The following is an 18,031-nucleotide window of genomic DNA, read 5'->3' on the forward strand; positions in this document are numbered from 1 at the left end:
ATGTGCAAAGCACATGCGGTTAAACTAGCCAAACTAAAATCATAAAATTTATATAAATATACCATTTAAGAGTCAATATTACAAAACATACATTATTTTTTATTTATAAAAATCTATCAGCAGTCTACATTGAAAAAAATGGACTGATTTTAAGAGAACAGTTATTTGAGTTTATTGTTTGGTGATTGTCGTAGGCAAGTGAGCTAAATTTTAGAAAATGTTGTATTAATAATTTTATGGTGTGAAGTGTATAGTGTATTAGAAATTTGTGTATGAATAATTTTACAACCCAATCATTTTTCATAAAAGCTGGGTACACAATATTATCCCACAAAAGGTACATCCCAAGAAGTTATTCTGACTAGTCAAGGTACCAGCAAGCTAACCCAGACATCACCGTCATCCAAACAAAAACTGTCGCTCGATAGCAGGAAGCTATATCTGGACCTACCAGCAAATTATTGCCTGAATGAAAGAGCAAAGAGAATTTAACTTCAGATTTGGATAGATGCTGGAGAATCATAATAAGCCCAAAATTTGCCTACAAAAAAAGCATGTAGTAAAATGACTGGTGAAAAATGCAAGACATATAGAGGAGAAAGTAAAATCTTCATTTATTGTTGCCTTCCATATCGAAAGATGCAAGTGTTGTCATCCATCGAGTTGGTTATCTTTAGAGCAATGCTCTCCCACAATGTGCCAATATAAACTAGCATGTCAATGACATTCAAGGAAAAGAGTGGTGGTAAGAGGACTCCCAAGGGAAACCCGGTGCACGCTTGAGAATGTAATGGGTGATAAAGGTTGGTTATCTTTATCGTATTCCAACCTTCTCACTTTCTTTGGAGTGACTGGTAAAGTTGCTGCCATGTGACCAGCAGGTCATGGGTTCAAGCCTTGGAAATAGCCTCTAGCAGAAATGCAAGGTAAGGCTGCGTACGATACACCCTTGTGGTGGGGCCCTTACTCGGACACCGCGCATAGCGGTAGCTTTAGTGCACCGGGCTGCCCTTAGTATCAGTAGACAGAACAAGACGGTGAAGGGTAAAAACTTACCTCTAGTTGGTTAAAGTTTCATGATGCACAACTAAAAATCTAACGTAGTAATAACTAATCCGCGGTAAAGGGAGAGTTCAAAAGACTAGCAAGCTATACGAAAACGAAATACTTCTTCTACAAGCAATATATTTATAAAGCGTAGAGTAAAAGGTGAAAACAAGATGCATACCATTGGATAATAGAGCCAAAAAGGAAATGCTGCATAATAGGAACCTTCTGCAGAACTTCAATCTTGTACATCTTAAGTAAGCCACTGTTTACCTTATTCCAATTGGGTACACCACTAATGTCATCTAACATGGGAGAGTGCTCTGCAAACACTCCCTTCTTCACCTTCTTTATGAATACAATACATGAGAGATAGAGGTATTCATTCGCAAAGTTCTCCAAGATATCTTCGTTATGTATAGATTTTGGTTTCATGTACTTGTGATCAATCAACTGAGATGACCCAAATATAAAAGGTAAGAAGTGGTGGTCGTCTAGTCCCCAAACCCCATGGGACCCAGCAGGCTCAAGGCAATAGGTTAGTTGCAACTTCCTCATCAAATCCAAGTAAGTTACAAAAACCCTCGATACCAGAGCTTGATAGTCCTCTTCTTTCACAACTCCTAATCTTGCTAAACAATACAACCATGCTGCAAAATTTGTCTCATGTCCAGTACCTACAAAACAAAAGTGATTAGTTATAGGAATTAATAATAATTTGTTCTAGGAAGGCCATTTACCAAACGCCAGCAAGCCTGTGAACTTCAAGGTTCTAAAGCGGATGGTAAAACGTATATCATAATCCAGCAAAGTAAGAACTCAAATCAAAGGAGTAGAAAATTTCTTTAATATTGGTACGGACAGCCATTTTCGTGCAACTTTTTACAAGATTGGTATATCAAGTAAATGAATCAGATGCTGAAGAAAGGTTACTGTGTTCTCCATCAAGACTGTATTTTTTTATTTTATTTTTAAAATGGTAATTGAAGACTGTATTTAAATCAGCAAGACAGGAAACAAAATTTTCATGTTCAACTAAACATAAACACAAAATGCAAATGTAGGACTATGGACAGGGGCAGATGCATTACTGTTCCCAGGGAGAAAGCTTTAGAAATGGTTCATTTTATATCCACTACCATGATTGAACTTTTTTATGTTGATGTATCTTTACATCCACCAGCACTATCTCAAAGGAAGATGAGGTGAACACTGTGATATTGTTGCCAGGGTAATGTCTGCGTACACACTACCTTTCCCCTATCCCACTGGTGGGATTACACTGGGTAGGTCTAGAGAGGATAGTGTGTATGCAGACCTTATCCCTACAAGGTAGAGAGGCCGTTTCCAATAGACCATCAGCTCAAGTAAAATCGATTGACAACACTACATAAACGAAACAAAATTCGAAAAGGCATACCATAATCAATCCTGCTGCAGTTAGTAAAGACAAAATGAGGAAAAAGAACCAAGGTGACAACCTGAACATCAAATCGACCGCTACACAAAATAAGACTTCTCGTCAATACCTAACGATGGATTTAACGATACGATAAAATAAACTTTAAGTAACAAAATTTGAAAAAAAAAATACCATAATCAATTCTGCTGGAATTCCCAAAACTATCAGTAAACTAAGGAATAAGCTCAAAAAGGCAATTTGGTGCACTAAAGCTCCCGCTATGCACAAAGTTGGAGGAAAGGCCGGACCACAAAGGTCTACCGTACGCAGCCTTACCCTACATTTCTACAAGAGGCTATTTCCACGGCTTGAACCCATGACCTCCTAATCACATGGAATCAACTTTACCAATTACCACAAACAAAAGAAAATTCGAAAAAACCATACCATAATCAAGTTTAGGAATGGATTATGTTATCCCATCTCCCGGCTGGGATAAATTAGTCCACAAGTTTAGGAACTTATACACACAAGAATATATTGTACGCAGCCTTACCCTACCCTACATGTCCATAAGAGGCTATTTCCACGACTTAAACTCATAACCTCCTAATCACATGGAAACAACTTTACGAGCTACAACAAACGAAACAAAAATCCGAAAAAAAAAAATACCATAATCAATTCTGCTAGAATTCCCAAAACTATCAGTAAAATAAGGAACAAGCTCAAAAGGGGAGCTTGTAGCACTAAAGCTCCTGCTATGCCTTGAGCCAGGGAAACAGCCAAACCAAACAAGAATCTATTGTACGCAGCCTTACCCTACCCTAAATTTCCGTAAGAGGCTATTTCCACGACTTAAACCCATTGGCCATGACCTCCTAATCATATGAAAGCAACTTTACGAACTACAACAAACGAAACAAAGATTCAAAAAACCATACCAAAGCTATCAGTAAAGTAAGGAACAAGCTCAAAAGGGGAGCCCGTTGCACTTAAGCCCCTGCTATACGTTGAGCCAGGGAAACGGCCAAACCACACAAGAATTTCCACGACTTTAAACCATGACCTCCTAATCAAATGACAACAACTTTACGAGCTACAACAAACGAAACAAAAATTCATAAAAAACATACCATAATCAATCCTGCTAGAATTCCCAAAGCTATCAGTAAAATAAGGAACAAGCTCAACCGCCGCCGCCTCAATCTCCTTCGTCAATAACCTCACCATAAACGACTCCGCTTCACAACACATCCTTTCATGCCAAGTCCTATACGCCAAATTCCCATACCTCGAAGTCTGCGGAGCTAAAGGTATCTCATCAACAAACCCACTCAGCGTCTGTAAAATCTCCACAATCGATGACACTGAAGGCGACACGTGGCATGAATCCGAGAGCTTCTTCGACCGAATGGACTCGGATAAAGAGACGATGAACCCTAGGAAGTTCTGGCAAGTGGGTGATGACTGGAACTGATCGACGTCGTTTTGCTTGTGGATTTTTTTGACTGGAGTTTGGAAGTTGTAAGGGGGAGTTAAAAGGAGGAGTTGTTGGGATTGAGGGACGGGAGTACGGAGGATGACTTCGCGGTTGTTGGTGGGTGGGAGATTGACGGCGGGAGCGCGAATTGGGATGTAATTAGGGTTTGGATCGGGTGGTGGAGTGGGGAAGGAGGTGGGGCCGCCGCAGTTGACGCAGGTTCCGGCGGTGGCGCCGCCGTCGTGGTGGTGGTGTTGAGGTTCCATTAATGGAGGTTCGTTTTTGTTAGAGCAAAGGGTATTACTGGGGAAGTACGATTCTAAATTAAGCAGAAAATGTGTAAAATATATACACTTTTTTTAAGGGTGTGTTTGGTAAAGAGGAATGTTTTCATATTTTTTTCATTTTTGATAACTATAGTGTCCAATTTGGGGAACGATAAAGTGTACGCAATTCATATCGATCCGGGGAAGGTAAAGTATGCAGTTTATATTGATCTGGGGAAGATAAAGTGTACGCAGTTCATACTACCGATCCGGGAAGGGTAAAGTGTGCGCAGTTCATATCGATCTGGGGAGGATAAAGTGTACGTAGTTCATATACTACCGATCCAAGGAGGGTAAAGTGTGCGCAGTTCATATCGATCTGGGGAGGATAAATTGTACGCATTTCATACTACCGATCCGGGGAGGGTAAAATGTGCGCAATTCATATCGATCTGAGGAGGATAAAGTGTACGCAGTTCATGCTATCGATCCGGAGAGGGTAAAGTGTGCGCAGTTCATACTGATCTGGGGAGGGTAAACCGTACATAGTTATACTGATCTGGGGAAGGTAAAGTATACGTAGTTCATATCACTACTTCTTATGAAGTAGAGAGGTTGTTTTCGATAAACTCTCGGCCCAGGACAGATTTGGGGAGGGTAAAGTATACATGATTCATACCACTACCTCATATGAAGTGGAGACACTGTTTTTGATGAACTCCCGACTTAGGATGGATCTGGGGAAGATAAAGGGTACAAAGTAGAGAGACTATTTTCGATAGATTGTCGGGTCAAGACAGATAACAGTATAACGAGTAGAAAACATAAAGACAAACAACAAAAAGGAGTAACACACCACGAGATAATAAAAGAAACGAGAAACTCATAGAGTACTACTATGATCTATCTGAAATCACAAACGGCATCAAAACACCACGAATAAAAAACTACAATCAACACTACTACCCACATCCCACGACGAATTACACGAGATGCCCATCACCTACCACTAGTAACAACAATACACTAATTCTGCACACCTTAACTAATTTCATGAAATATCTATCACCTCCCACCAGTAACAGTCCACTAGTTACATGAGATACCTATCAATTACCACCTCGCACCAACAACAGGTATAAGATAACTCTGTCCATCAAAACTAAAACAGACAAGAAGAAATCACCTCATGATGAAGCACTACAATCCCATAGGGATCCATCTTCCAACAGTGCTGACTGATCTATGTTGCCACGCCACTGTCGCGTCTCAAACTAGCCCCTAGCCCCTAGCCGTGACTAGCACCCAGCGAATACTACCCACCAGGCAAACAAGCACGTACCAAGTTTCAACAACATACCCAGTGTATTCCCATCAAGTGAAGTAGAAAGGCTGATTATATAGACCACCGGCTCGGGATAGATAACAATATAACAAACAAAACACAAAAGCATGCAACAAGGGACATCACGCCGCTAGATAGTAAAGGATAATAACATAAACAAATACAAGTTTCAACATTCCAATAATTAAATACGAAAAATATATGATTTCACTCACTAATGGACATTCTAAGGTCTGCTACAATGGAACAGATGATCGAAAATCAATCATCCGTTAAAGAGTAGGGTGAAAAGGGGGGAGGTACATTGAACACTGGTCGAACTCCTGCTGCAGCAATACAAATTTAGACAGAATTCGGAACTTGTAAAGTTCTTTGAGGTGCATGAACTCATTGAGTTATCAACGAATGAACCCCCACCCCGTTGACTACTAAAAACGTTATAAGTAGGCCACTCGAAAGAAGAAAAGCGAGTATGATCTACTGTGCTGGAGCGAGTTGTCTCAATTTAGCTTGCAAGATAAGACCGGTTTCATCAGCAACACTTTTCTTCTTAGTGGCAACCTGCATTTGTAGAAATTATGAGTAAATAGGATGGTGATTGCTTTCCGTGACAAATGAGAAACATAATCAGAGCTGTTTGTTACAGAAAACGAATCCAAGGAAAGCATCGCAATAGCTGATAATAACATATTTTCAAAAGGATATAAAGATACTATATAGACCCGGGGGAAAAGAGTTACGTGCTGTTTTTTGGTCGTTAGACCAAAATACAGGATGGATCACCTGCAACTTGGTTCATTATTTGTGTGGACTAATCTTGTCGTCCAACAGAGAATGGCTGGCAATAACGCGTACAATATGATGGTAACAGAATGTTCCGGGGTACGTAATTTCAATTGTCGCAGCTCCTCTCCTTGGTTTATTTCCCATCAATCAAAAGCAGCAAAAGAGAGCTTTTGAAGGGCAAGCGACAGGTTGAATCCTAAAGTCAATATCCCTAGTACAGACTTATATCTACTGAGAACTTCAATGGTTCTATCCATTTGTTTCAGGAGACCACAGTTATGCATCGTGAAAAGTTCTGAACAATGGTTGTCACCCCAAAAGAGGGTGGGGTCATCTTCAAATGAAAAAGAGTTTAGCACTTCTTCCGAGTGTGTTCAGAGAAGCAATTCGCTAGTTGGATAACGACAGTGAATGACATATATTCAGATAGACGGATGGGGGAGATTTCACGAATGAAGAATTACAAGTATTTCATGGTGATAGATCGTGTTAGATTAGTTAATCTCTTTATCGTATTTTGGCACAATTACAAAGTACTTATATTATGTTGCATGAGTAGAGGAGTGGTCAGTAGCTGGAAGAACGGCAAGGGGAAAGAGTATGAAAAGGATAAGTGTGGGGAAGTTGTAGATAGGAATGGAGAACAAAGTCGTCACAACAGCGCAAACCTGAATTAGAACAGGTGGTGCATAGAGAAGGGAAAATTATTAAGAGCCAGAGACATAGAAGATACTATAAATGTATCATATGAAGGAATATTGAAGCTGCAATCTACGCTAATGGTAGAGTCCAGATGAAATCGGGATGAAATTTTGAATTGTTGATGTTTCCTTATGTCTCCAATAGACCTTGCAGAAACGGAACTACAGTAACGAGAAGCTATGTTGCTCGGGCTCTTCAAAAATGTCAGTGGGTGCGTGTCGGATTCTCCAAAAGTAGTGTACTTTTTGGAGAATCTGACACAAGTGCGACATCAAAAGTGAAGAGTCCGCACAACTTAGACGAGAAGTACGAAAGAACAGATAGGTCATAAGAGTCTGCTGGCACCACTTTAAGGTCAGTTTAGGAACTCAGATTGTTGAAATTTTATTACAACCTTGTCTCATAGCTCATTGTGGTGGTTCAACTAGGAGAAGTTATATGAGCAAGAGAGGAATGCATACTGGAAATCAGAATAAGAGTCTACTAAGTGGTTAGTGGAATCAGAGCATGTAGGCATCCCAAGAAATGAGGAATAAGGTGGCATTTACGCTTGATAATAACACGTTTAACTTCACTTCCGGTATGACATTAGAAAATCTCCACCACCCTACCACAAAACGTAAATACAGGTGGAAATGATAAAAATGAGAAAGTAGAAAACGGAATAGCATATAAACATTATATCCTTCTACTAATATCTGTCCCAGAGAGAAGACATCCATTTAGTCCACCTTAAAGGCGGGCAGTAGTGAAAACAAACTTTTTGAAAAGGTGTAAGCAGCTTGCTAAGCTATCTTTCCATGAGATAAGGAGGAGGACGACGGTACATATTCTTTCTGGACCACTTGCCGTTGATTGAGAGAAGGTTACTGAATACTCATAAGCCTTCCTGATAGATACTAAATGTCCAACTTATTTTTCTGAACTCTTCTTTACAACAGAATTTAAGCTTATGCCAGTAACCACACCGTCCTTGATGATTTTCTTAATGAGTTTATCGATGTTGTGTGTGTGCGTGTGTGTGTGTTTGTTGCATATGCATTAACAGAGGTCACATGATATCCTCAAAAAACAACTTCTTGTTATTTGCGGGAGGTGTATACGACTGAGAACGCTTTGGAACCCACAAAAACAGTTTTTCACTTTACTTATTCTCAAAACAATTGCACAGAGTATAGAAGGTTGGGTTGCGTAAAATAGATGAATAAGACGATATCTCACAAAACACAGAGAAGCAGAAATATCAGGTAGGATTGTAACAGATAGAGTACACCAGAAATAAAACCCCCGAGAAGATATGTCAAAACAGCAACAGAAATAAACTAAAATAAACAGCGCAAAACTAGCATATAAATTCGCACCAAGTGAAACAAAACGGATACTCACATCAAGAAGCTGCTCGTAGTTGGACTTTAGCAGGTTGATTTTCCGTTCACAGTAATCTTTTCCTTCTGTCATAGTTTTCTGTTCAAATAAAGAAAAGAACTCAATCTTAGGGCTTGAACCTCAAGCAATAGGACCATGTGAAAGGATAATATATGGCTTTCCACGGTCCCTTAAATTCGCAAGATATCACCACTTTATTTCTTGAAAAAATAAAAGGTAAATGGATGATCCAGGAACTACATATACCATACTCCGCGGTACATGAAGGATACGTCTTTAAAAGAGAAATATAACTTAACTAGACCCATAAAGATCAGAGGATCAAGAATAAACATCCAACTACCTAACCGAAGAAACCAAATAACTAGGAACAGACAAAATAAGTGTCCACTAGACTACTTCTTCAGTCCAAACAGAAGATAATAACCACAAAAGATATTTAGCATGTAGAAAGAATTTTCTGGATTAATCATAACTACGTTGCTTCCAGCATATATCGCAACGAAATCCATTACACTTTCCTGGAAAACAAACAATTCATTAGCACGGAGGAAAACTCAATCTCTGTAAATAACACACTCCTCAAAAAGACAACATCAATTATGGGCTCCACATAGAGAAGGCAAAATACAGGAAAAAGAAAGTCTGCCAAGAACGACACTATTTAAACAGTTTCACGTTCCTCAAGGATCCCAACCAAGTATGTCAGTCACAACCAAGGTAACCCATCCTAATGCAACCCACAAACTCATCAACCACCAAGCACCACAAAAAGAAATGCAAATTTCGATTAAAGATAGTAGATTTATCGATTCAATTAGCAGAAATAGGCAGCAAGCTGAATGTCCCAACTACAGATGAACGAACAGACAAATACAAACCTCAACAAAATATCCAGTGCCGACATCTACCAAAACCTTATCAGCATCATCTAGTGTCCCCGGCACATACAAAGACGCTGTTAACGGAACCAACATTTTCTTCCCTGCGCAAGAAGACCCAATAAAACCAAAAACCAAATCATAAATTTCACAATGAAGTCAAAAGAACAATCTTTTACACCTACAAGAGGGATACAAATAAATACTTTCTTCCCTGAGCAAGAAAACACACTAAAATAAGAAACCCATGTCATCAATTTCAGAATAAAGTCAAAGAACACTCTTTTACACCTCAACAACAACAAGAACATACGCAGTTTAAGTTGCTTGGACTCTTCAAAAATGTCTACGGGTGCATGTCGGATCCTCCAAAAATAGTGTATTTTTGAAGGATCCGACACGGGTGCGGCAACATTTTTGGAAAGTCCGAGCAACTTAGTACGCAGTAACCCCACAAGTAGTGTTTGGGGAGGGCGGTGTGTATGAAGCCTTACCCTTGATACAACCTTAGGAGAACCACACCCCAAAAGCTAGCCATTAAGGTGGGAGAGCCCAAGGCTCCCCATTTAAACGATGTGAGATTCAAGTCCCACATCTTGCAATAGGATCATAACAACCCCTACCTTGTGAAGGTAGAGAGGTCGTTTCCAATAGACCTCGGCTCAATTAAGCATATCAAAACAAATATAGAAAACAAACACAAAACAAAACCCATATCATAAATTTCACAATAAAGTGAAAAGAACATTCTTTTACACCTCAACAACAACAACAACATATCCAGTAACCCCTTGGCTCGAGTAAGCATATCAAAACCCAAATATATAAAGCTGAAAAAAAAACACGTCATAAATTTCAGAATAAAGTGAAAAGAACAACTTTTTACACCTAATTACCAAAAGCGTGTTTAATAAAACAAGATTCAAACAAACCTTGAGGGCGTAGAGACAGATCTTGAGGGGCATTAGAAGCGATTTCAAGACTATTAGCTGCAGTACGGATGTTATTAAAGCTATCTTGAAGGAGGTTAACTTCTAGATCGGCTTGTTCTTTCTGTGCCTTTAGTTGGTCTACACTCATGTTCTCAATTTCAAGTGTTCTAGACTAATTTTAAAAAATCTTTTACACCTAATTCCTAGAACGGCGATTCTTCCCATCTCTCCTAGCCTTAGTGGATAAAGTTAGTTGCTATCTGTTGCTGGTGGGAGGTGGCACATATCTCGTGGAATTAGTCGAGGTACGCGAAAACTGGCCCGGACACCACAGTTATCGATTAAAAAAATACAATAAAGTCAAAAAGAACACTCTTTTAAACCTAATTCCTAGTAGGGCGATTCTTCCTATCTATCCTACCCTTAGTAGATAAAGTTAGCTGCTATCTATTGTTGCTGGTGGGAGGTAGCACGTATCCCCTGGAATTAGTCGAGGTACCCGAAAGCTGGCCCGGTTAAACAAATCACAATGAAGTCAAAAAGAACACTCTTTTTACACCTAAATCCTAAAAGGATGTTTTGCAGTACAAGAAAACACAGTAAAAGAACCAAAACCCCATATCATAAATTTACCAATAAAACCCAAAAAGCCAATCTTTAACACCTAATTCCCAGAAGGGTGTTTTGCAGTACAAGAAAACACAGTAAAATAACCAAACCCCATATCATAAATTTACCAACAAAGTCCAAAAAAAAAAAAAATCTTTAACACCTAATTCTCAAAACTGTATTTTCCAGTACAAGCAAATTTTCTTCCCTCAGCAAGAAAACACAGTAAAAGAACCAAAACCCCATATCATAAATTTACCAATAAAGCCCAAAAGATCAATCTTTAACAACTAATTCTCACAACTGTATTTTCCAGGACAAGCAAATTTTCTTCCCTGACCAAGAAAACACAGTAAAAAAGAACCAAACCCCATATCATAAATATACCAATAAAGCCCAAATAAACAATCTTTCTACACCCAATTAGCAAAAGGGTGTTTAACAAAACAAGATTCAAACAAACCTTGAGGACGTAAAGAGAGATCTTGAAGGGCATTAGAGGCAATTTCAAGACGAGTAGTTGCAGTACGTATATTATTTAGACTATCTTGAAGGAGATTAACTTCAAGATCGGCTTGTTCTTTCAATGCTTTTAGTTGTTCTACACTCATCTTCTCTATTTCAAGTGTTCTTGATCCCATTTCTACTGCCCCCTTCTTCTCAAAAACGCTCTCTTCTGTTGCTGGATGGAGCCTCTGGGAAAGTGTTGGAACAGTCGGGGGCGTTTGCTAGCTTAGTAGTAAGGGCTCGTTTGGCAGGAGAGATAATTAATGTTGAGATTAATTTTAAGATAAGTTTATTTTATGGTTGATTGAGATAAAATGTATGTGATAATTTGTTTTAGGATTATTTATTTTGGAATTGTAATGTTATTTATATGGAATAATTTTAGTTAAATATTTTGAGGGTGAAATAACTAATGTTAAAATAGCTAATTTGGGATAACTCATTCTGATGTTAGTTATTTTGAAATTATAGTGTTATTTTTATGAGAAAATTTCAATTAAATATTTTTTTTGAGAGTTGAATAATTAATTACGGGATAGCTAGTTTGAGATAACTCATTTTGAAATTAATTATTTTGAAATTGTTAGTGTTAGTTTTATAAGAAAATTTTAATTAAATATTTTTTTGAGGGTGAAATAACTAATTTTGAAATAATTTTCATATGTAATCACAAACTTTCAAAAATAAATAATTTTACAAAGATCCATTAGTCCAATAAATCAATTATATTACTGATTATTTTTTTGGATATAATCCTTTCATATGGTATATAGTATAGACGATCTCTTCACGTCGAATATGTATCCGTTTTTCCATAAGGTTCAAAATGATTAGCCTTTATTTGCAAAATATCAGTGTATGAATTTAGAAAAAAATTAAAACAGCAATTCAAAAATTGAAATTCTACGTTTCGAAAAATATGAAATTTCAAATCACGATTCAAAAATTAAAATAAGTAATCGTTCTGCCTTGGTCAGCTTTCAACTTGTCGTGAACTTAAACCAGAAACCTCGCCCTTGGCTAAGTTGACTCTTAAAAAATATTGAATCAAACCACACCAACTAGCTAATCATACGCGAGCCCCCTCACGAGCATACTGCTAGTTTTGCTCCTCAGCCGACACCAACTAGCTAATCATTCGCGAGCCCCCTCACGAGCATACTGCTCGTTTTGCTCCTCAGCCTACGGGGCAACCCCACCACAACAACATACCAAGTGTATTTTCATAAAGTAGGGTCTGGAAGTAGAGTGTACTCAATCTATACCACTACCTCGGATAACGTAGAGAGGCTGTTTCCGATAAACCCCGACTTAGGACGGGGTAACCCCAATTGGTAGGAAAAAAAAACACAATCCCTTGGGTTCTCCATGAACAAGGAAGCTTTTGTTTTAGCAGCTATGTTGCTCGGACTCTTCAAAAATGTCATTGGACACTTGTCGGATCCTTCAAAAGTAGTGTATATTTGGAGGATCCGACACGGGAATGACAACTTTTTTGGAGAGTCCAAGCAACTTAGTTTAGCACAAACTACAAATTTTTGGCAGACCAACATACTAATGAAAAAAACCTCCTAGAAAAAGTGTTCATTGACCTCTCAAGTTTTCTGTAATGCATAGCCGAAAACATACGACAGCAACATACCCAGTGCAATCCTACGACCGAAAACATATGTTTAACAAACTATATCCTGAGAGTTCAAGGCCATTTACACGTCAGGGCTCGCTAGGAAGAACGTTAAAGAAATGATAGACCTCTTCTTCATCGATGACTCCAACCTGCGTTGAACAAACTGAACAGCATACATGTTTATATGTCTCTCCCACATCAGAACCCACTTTTGCCTCAGAAGATCCACGCCCTTTCTTGCCCCTCTTTCGTTTGGTTCCAAGATCCGCCACTTGTTCACTCTTGATCTTGCAATTGACCACAAACATTGCTCGGTACTGCGTAATATTCTTTTCATGCCTGCATTATCAAAGATTACATCAATTCTGAATTGCAGATAAACTATCCCACCCACTAAAAAGCTACAAAAAGGAACAAAAGCAATGGTCTTAGAATCGGATGGTGAGTCAACAGGATTTCAGTTTACAAGTCGACTGATAATAATTAAACTGAGTATGTAAGAAAGGTGCATTAGTTTGATGTACAGTAAGAAAATGACAACAAAAGCTTCCTCTGAAATACATCCACCTCCTTGGAAAGTTAAGTTCATCTTTCAAACATATATTCAATTATTATCAAAACAAGGATGAAGAATGAGTCACTTTACTTCTGTTATTGCACTTTTGATCCCTCTTGTGATAAAAATGACGGACCCATTTATAAATGTCAATGTGAAGATACAACAAGTTCAGCAACACAATAGCAAAAGAGGGGTTCCATATTCTGGCTGTTCTGGCAACAAAAATTTTCAACTTGCTGTTTGTTCTTTCCTAAAGTGAAAGAAAACCATAGAAAATGGAAGAAGAATCAAAACGGGTTTATGGTCCATCTAGTTCCTCCGCTTTGGCCAGGTGAAAACAGATTCAATTTCTTCTGGCTAATATTCTTTCCTAGATCCAAAAAGAACCAGAGAAACCATCTTTCTACATCTATGTATGAAGAGCGCGCTGAAGACATCCAGCACCTCTTTCTACATTGCATGATCATTGATCGGTAGCCAACTTCGATATAAATGTTCTCTTCGCGATTCTTAGCACGTGCTGAACAATGCCAAACTCCACTTTAGACTTGCTGACTTGTAGAGAAAAAATAGGACTTCACAAGAGGTCAAAGAAGACTTTGAGACCACTTTAGACTCCCTTTCTTTCAATTAGAAATATTCATTTAACAATCGACAGCAGGACAAACCACCTTGAAGGAAACTTGTAATTGACACTTAATACCATCTCAAAGACTCAAACTTTAAAAAAGATTTTCTGGACATACAGGGCATAACAGCATTATGTTGTTTATCCTATAATATGTATTCAGGCATACAAGATGGTTTGGGCATGTGATGAGGAGACTGGTGTGAGAGGTTGGCTATGCATGGATTCAAGCAAGGTAGAGGTAGACCGAAGAAGTATTCGAGGAAGGTAATTAGACATGATATGGAGCAGTTACAAGGACATGATCCTAGATAGAAAGGTGTGGAAGGCACGAATTAGGGTAGAAGGTAAGTAGGAAGGAGTGCGTCCTTGCTAGTAGGGAAGAGTGCTTTGTTGTGTTATCTATGCTAGCAGTCACTAGTCATAGTGCTATGTTTCTAGTGTTTTGTCCTTGGAGTTTTAGTGGTGTTTGTTGTTTCAGATAGATTAATTGTAGTATTACTTTGTCGTAGTCTTGTTTCTGTTAGTATCCGTCATTTTGATACTACCTATTGTTTCTTGTTCTTATATATATCTTTTTCTAGACTTTTTTTTGTCGTAAGCTGGGGGTCTATCGGAAGCAACCTCTCTACCTCACCGCTGAGGTAGTGGTACAGACTGTGTATACTTTGCCCTTCCCAGGCCCCACTTTGTGGGAGTATACTGGGTATGTTGTTGTTGTATCCTATAATATTTGTAACCCACTTAGTGGACAACATTGGGTATGTTGCTGTTGTTGTATCCTATAATATCGTGAAGGTTGAAATATTCAACGCTACCTATCTCCTGTTCATGAAAGGCGTCTTCTCAAGTTCTATTTAGAAATAGATGACTACCATGTTACGGAAGGGCATGATTCTCCTAAGCATACTAGCGTATCACACAGATCAGACAAACCCAAAAATATTGGTATTCAACCTCTCACCTATGCAGCACAACCTGAGAATCAATGTGAGCAATATCCAAAATACCAAATATCATGATATAGTAACAATAATATCCAAACATCTGAAATGATACTACAAAATCAGGGTTCAACAGATTGCATCCAAAACTTCATGGAGGAAATTTTTTAAACAATTCTGAAAAATGTAAGCCCTACTTTTAGGATATCTCCTCATTGCTACGTAAACTTTCCTAAGGTTTGCAAGTTCATCCTATAAAAGCAGGACCAATTTCCTGCATTATGAGTGAGATGATCTGGAGACACTGAACAATGAACAAATGGAGAAATTAAAGAAAATATAGACATAAGAAGCGGATAAACAGAAGTAGAGGCGAGAAGATCCAGATATTCTGGCACTGTTCCTTACATAAGTTTGACCATTTTCAAAAAGTAATGGTTTGAAAAGAAGGACCTAAATCAGAATATAAGTTTGAGAATACAAGAAGACCCAAAATAGTTTCCTTAAAAGGCAGTTGATTTAGTATTGGAATGAAATGGACCTGCAAAAACAGATGGATATAGATGATTCATACAGCCTACACAACTCCATTGGAATCGAAATAGTTAAATCGTTGATTGGTTGAAGAAGATCTAAATACCAACAATTCCAGTAGTAAAGTAACAGAAAGATGCAATCAATTAAACAACAAAGGCCATACCTTTGACAATCTAGACAAAGAGTGGTAAAACAAGCTGGACAATTAAGGATGGCATCAGAAGTACGACCACCCCTTTTCTTTTGGACCCAGAGTTCATCTTTGTCATCAAGTTCTGAATCATAAAATTCTGGCTTGACGGAGTAATCTATCTCATCATCATCAGAAACTGAAAAAAAAAAAAAAAAAAAGTAAATACAAATTAGAGAATAACTCCATATTACGCTACAATAACGCAACAAGAATGTTTCATCGGAAGGAGAACTTGCATATCTCAACAGTTCTATACATATCTCAGGTGATGAGTTTTTTAGCTGAACTATTACCAACTATTTATCAAAATACAACTCTAACTGATTAATTGTATGGGTTTCATAACTGAACTATAGGGTGTGTGAGTTTTCTAGCTGAACTATTATCAACTATCTATAATATATTAAAAGTGTGAAGTACCTTAAAATTGTTGTTTGAACTTTTTGCCCTTCATTAAAAGACTCCGTTTTAGACAAAATCGTCTTTTTACCTTTTTTTATTATTTTAGTAATATTAAATATTGGCTATATTACCAAGAAAAAAAAACCTCTCCTCATGAAAATAGGATTCCTTTTTCACCATTTAAAAAAAACTAACCACATATAGAAACCGAAAAAAAAATTCCTTCCCCAACGTAAAACCCAAAAAGTAGTAATAAAAAAAACCAACGTGAAACCAATCCTCCCCCAAGGTGAAACCAAGAAAATAGTAATTAAAAAACAATCACTCCCAACATGAAATCAAAAATAATATAATAATAAAAAATTAGTAACTAAAAAACTCCCCACCCCTACGTGAAACCCCCCCAAAAAATAAAATAATAAAAAAAACTCTATTCTTTCCGAACTTGGTTTTAGCATAACTTTTTTTATGCAAAATATGGTTAAAAAAACTCAAAAATCACAAATAACAATTCCTATCCCATGTAAAATAGGCTTTAACATACCTTTTACCAACTTCTATAAAAGTCAAGCTAATTTCTTCGTCAACTCGCTTTAGTTTATTTGTCAAAAAATTTTTTGCCTTTTTGATATGTTGATTGTTGCTTGCTTATTAATAATTTAAACACAATATTAATTGACATACCGGCAATTTTGCTTATATTTTTAATTTATTTAATTTGTGTTATTAGTTGAATTTATGTTCTTAATTGATTTAATTTGTATTCTTTGTTGGATCTATTAATAAGTAATGCTCTTCCTCGATTAAATTCACGAAAACGACTCACATATTTAGGTACATTATTTACTCAACTCATCAATTTTTTTCAACTAATCAATTTTTTCCCTTCTACATCATGTGTTGCTTTTATAATAATTCATTTTCTTTAGGCTACTATTGCAATGAACCCAAGAAAAAGAGGTGTTGCATGACAAACATAAAAGTGATATTCATCAATTACTTGAAACTTTTGATGGTAAAAGATATATGTGCTTACACTAAAATAGATGTTTATGTTTACATTATTATATTTAAATGTTAGGGATTTTTGGAAATTGATTTGAACTTTTTGTACATTATGACAAATCTCCGTAATAGATAAAATTATTTAATTTAAATAATCAAACGTTACACGTGCGAGGCACGTGCAGTTAGACTAGTTTATCAAAATACACTTCTAACTGATTAATTGTTTGAGTTTCATACCTGAATTTTCAAGTAGGAAAAGTAAACCATTAATAGTTAGAGGTTTGTTTTGATAAATAGTTGCGGATAGTTCATGTAGAAAACTCATAGTTCAGGTATGAAACTCAAAAATCGAGATACCTTAGGTGGTGATACTTTCTTGCAGGAAAAGTGAGCAACTAATAGTTGAGGTGTGTTTTGATAAATAGTTGGTGATAGTTCAGCTAAAAAACTCACACGCCGAATAGTTCAAGTATGAAACTCCAAAATTGAGATAACTTAGGTGGTCATACTTACAACTAATAGTTGAGATGTGTTTTGATAAAGAGTTGATGATAGTTCAGGTAGGAAACTCACACGTCGAATAGCTCAGGTATGAAAGCTCAAAATATCGAGATTTTACATGTAGTTTTGACCATTCACTCTTAGTAAAAAGCTTAATCAAGTTAGGCCAAAACATTCTAAAAGGAAAAAAATTTACTTACATACCTAGTAGATATTCATAAAAAGGTTAATGGTCATAAACACATGCAAAGTCCCGGTCTTTTGAGTTTCATACTTGAACTATCAG

General features: G+C 37.3%; 3 protein-coding genes across 4 annotated transcripts; all 3 read right to left on the reverse strand.

The window, feature by feature from the left end:
* Positions 1–199: 199 nt before the first annotated feature.
* LOC107838713 (serine/threonine-protein phosphatase 2A activator) lies at positions 200–4,352 on the reverse strand. Of its 2 annotated transcripts, none has more exons than XM_016681881.2 (3): positions 3,586–4,352; positions 1,229–1,724; positions 200–465 (listed from the first exon to the last, which is right to left on the reverse strand). In XM_016681881.2, the coding sequence occupies exons 1-3, from the start codon at positions 4,196–4,198 to the stop codon at positions 459–461; spliced, it is 1,116 nt and encodes a 371-aa protein (XP_016537367.1). In that variant the 5' UTR covers positions 4,199–4,352; the 3' UTR covers positions 200–458. The 2 variants fall into 2 exon arrangements, with proteins under 2 accessions (XP_016537367.1, XP_016537366.1); XM_016681880.2 differs by having other exon boundaries at positions 200–541; positions 3,586–4,306.
* A 1,352-nt stretch (positions 4,353–5,704) lies between these two features.
* LOC107838714 (probable prefoldin subunit 5) lies at positions 5,705–11,626 on the reverse strand. Its single transcript, XM_016681882.2, has 4 exons — positions 11,303–11,626; positions 9,299–9,402; positions 8,418–8,495; positions 5,705–6,104 (listed from the first exon to the last, which is right to left on the reverse strand). The coding sequence occupies exons 1-4, from the start codon at positions 11,478–11,480 to the stop codon at positions 6,021–6,023; spliced, it is 444 nt and encodes a 147-aa protein (XP_016537368.1). The 5' UTR covers positions 11,481–11,626; the 3' UTR covers positions 5,705–6,020.
* Positions 11,627–12,904: 1,278 nt separating this feature from the next.
* On the reverse strand, positions 12,905–15,970 carry LOC107838715 (E2F-associated phosphoprotein; the record flags this gene model as incomplete). Its single annotated transcript, XM_047394242.1, is given in 2 exon segments — positions 12,905–13,312; positions 15,805–15,970. Coding segments are annotated over 2 exon segments (419 nt in total), but the record flags the coding sequence as incomplete, so codon positions are not given.
* Positions 15,971–18,031: the final 2,061 nt, after the last annotated feature.

The sequence above is a fragment of the Capsicum annuum genome, chromosome 8, assembly GCF_002878395.1.
Source record: "Capsicum annuum cultivar UCD-10X-F1 chromosome 8, UCD10Xv1.1, whole genome shotgun sequence".
In the NCBI taxonomy this organism is placed as follows: domain Eukaryota; kingdom Viridiplantae; phylum Streptophyta; class Magnoliopsida; order Solanales; family Solanaceae; genus Capsicum; species Capsicum annuum.

What these genes read in the sequence shown, in the direction of transcription:
- LOC107838713 (XM_016681880.2), bottom strand. Translation starts at nt 4,198, where the DNA reads ATGGAACCTCAACACCACCACCACGACGGCGGCGCCACCGCCGGAACC. An exon ending in TTCTAGCAGGATTGATTATG is followed by an intron (nt 1,725 to 3,585) that starts GTATGTTTTTTA and finishes TTTGTTTTGTAG; the next exon opens with GTACTGGACATGAGACAAAT. An exon ending in TTTGGCTCTATTATCCAATG is followed by an intron (nt 542 to 1,228) that starts GTATGCATCTTG and finishes CTTTTTTTGTAG; the next exon opens with GCAAATTTTGGGCTTATTAT.
- LOC107838714 (XM_016681882.2), bottom strand. Translation starts at nt 11,480, where the DNA reads ATGGGATCAAGAACACTTGAAATAGAGAAGATGAGTGTAGAACAACTA. An exon ending in GCACTGGATATTTTGTTGAG is followed by an intron (nt 8,496 to 9,298) that starts GTTTGTATTTGT and finishes TTATTTGAACAG; the next exon opens with AAAACTATGACAGAAGGAAA. An exon ending in ACTACGAGCAGCTTCTTGAT is followed by an intron (nt 6,105 to 8,417) that starts GTGAGTATCCGT and finishes CTACAAATGCAG; the next exon opens with GTTGCCACTAAGAAGAAAAG.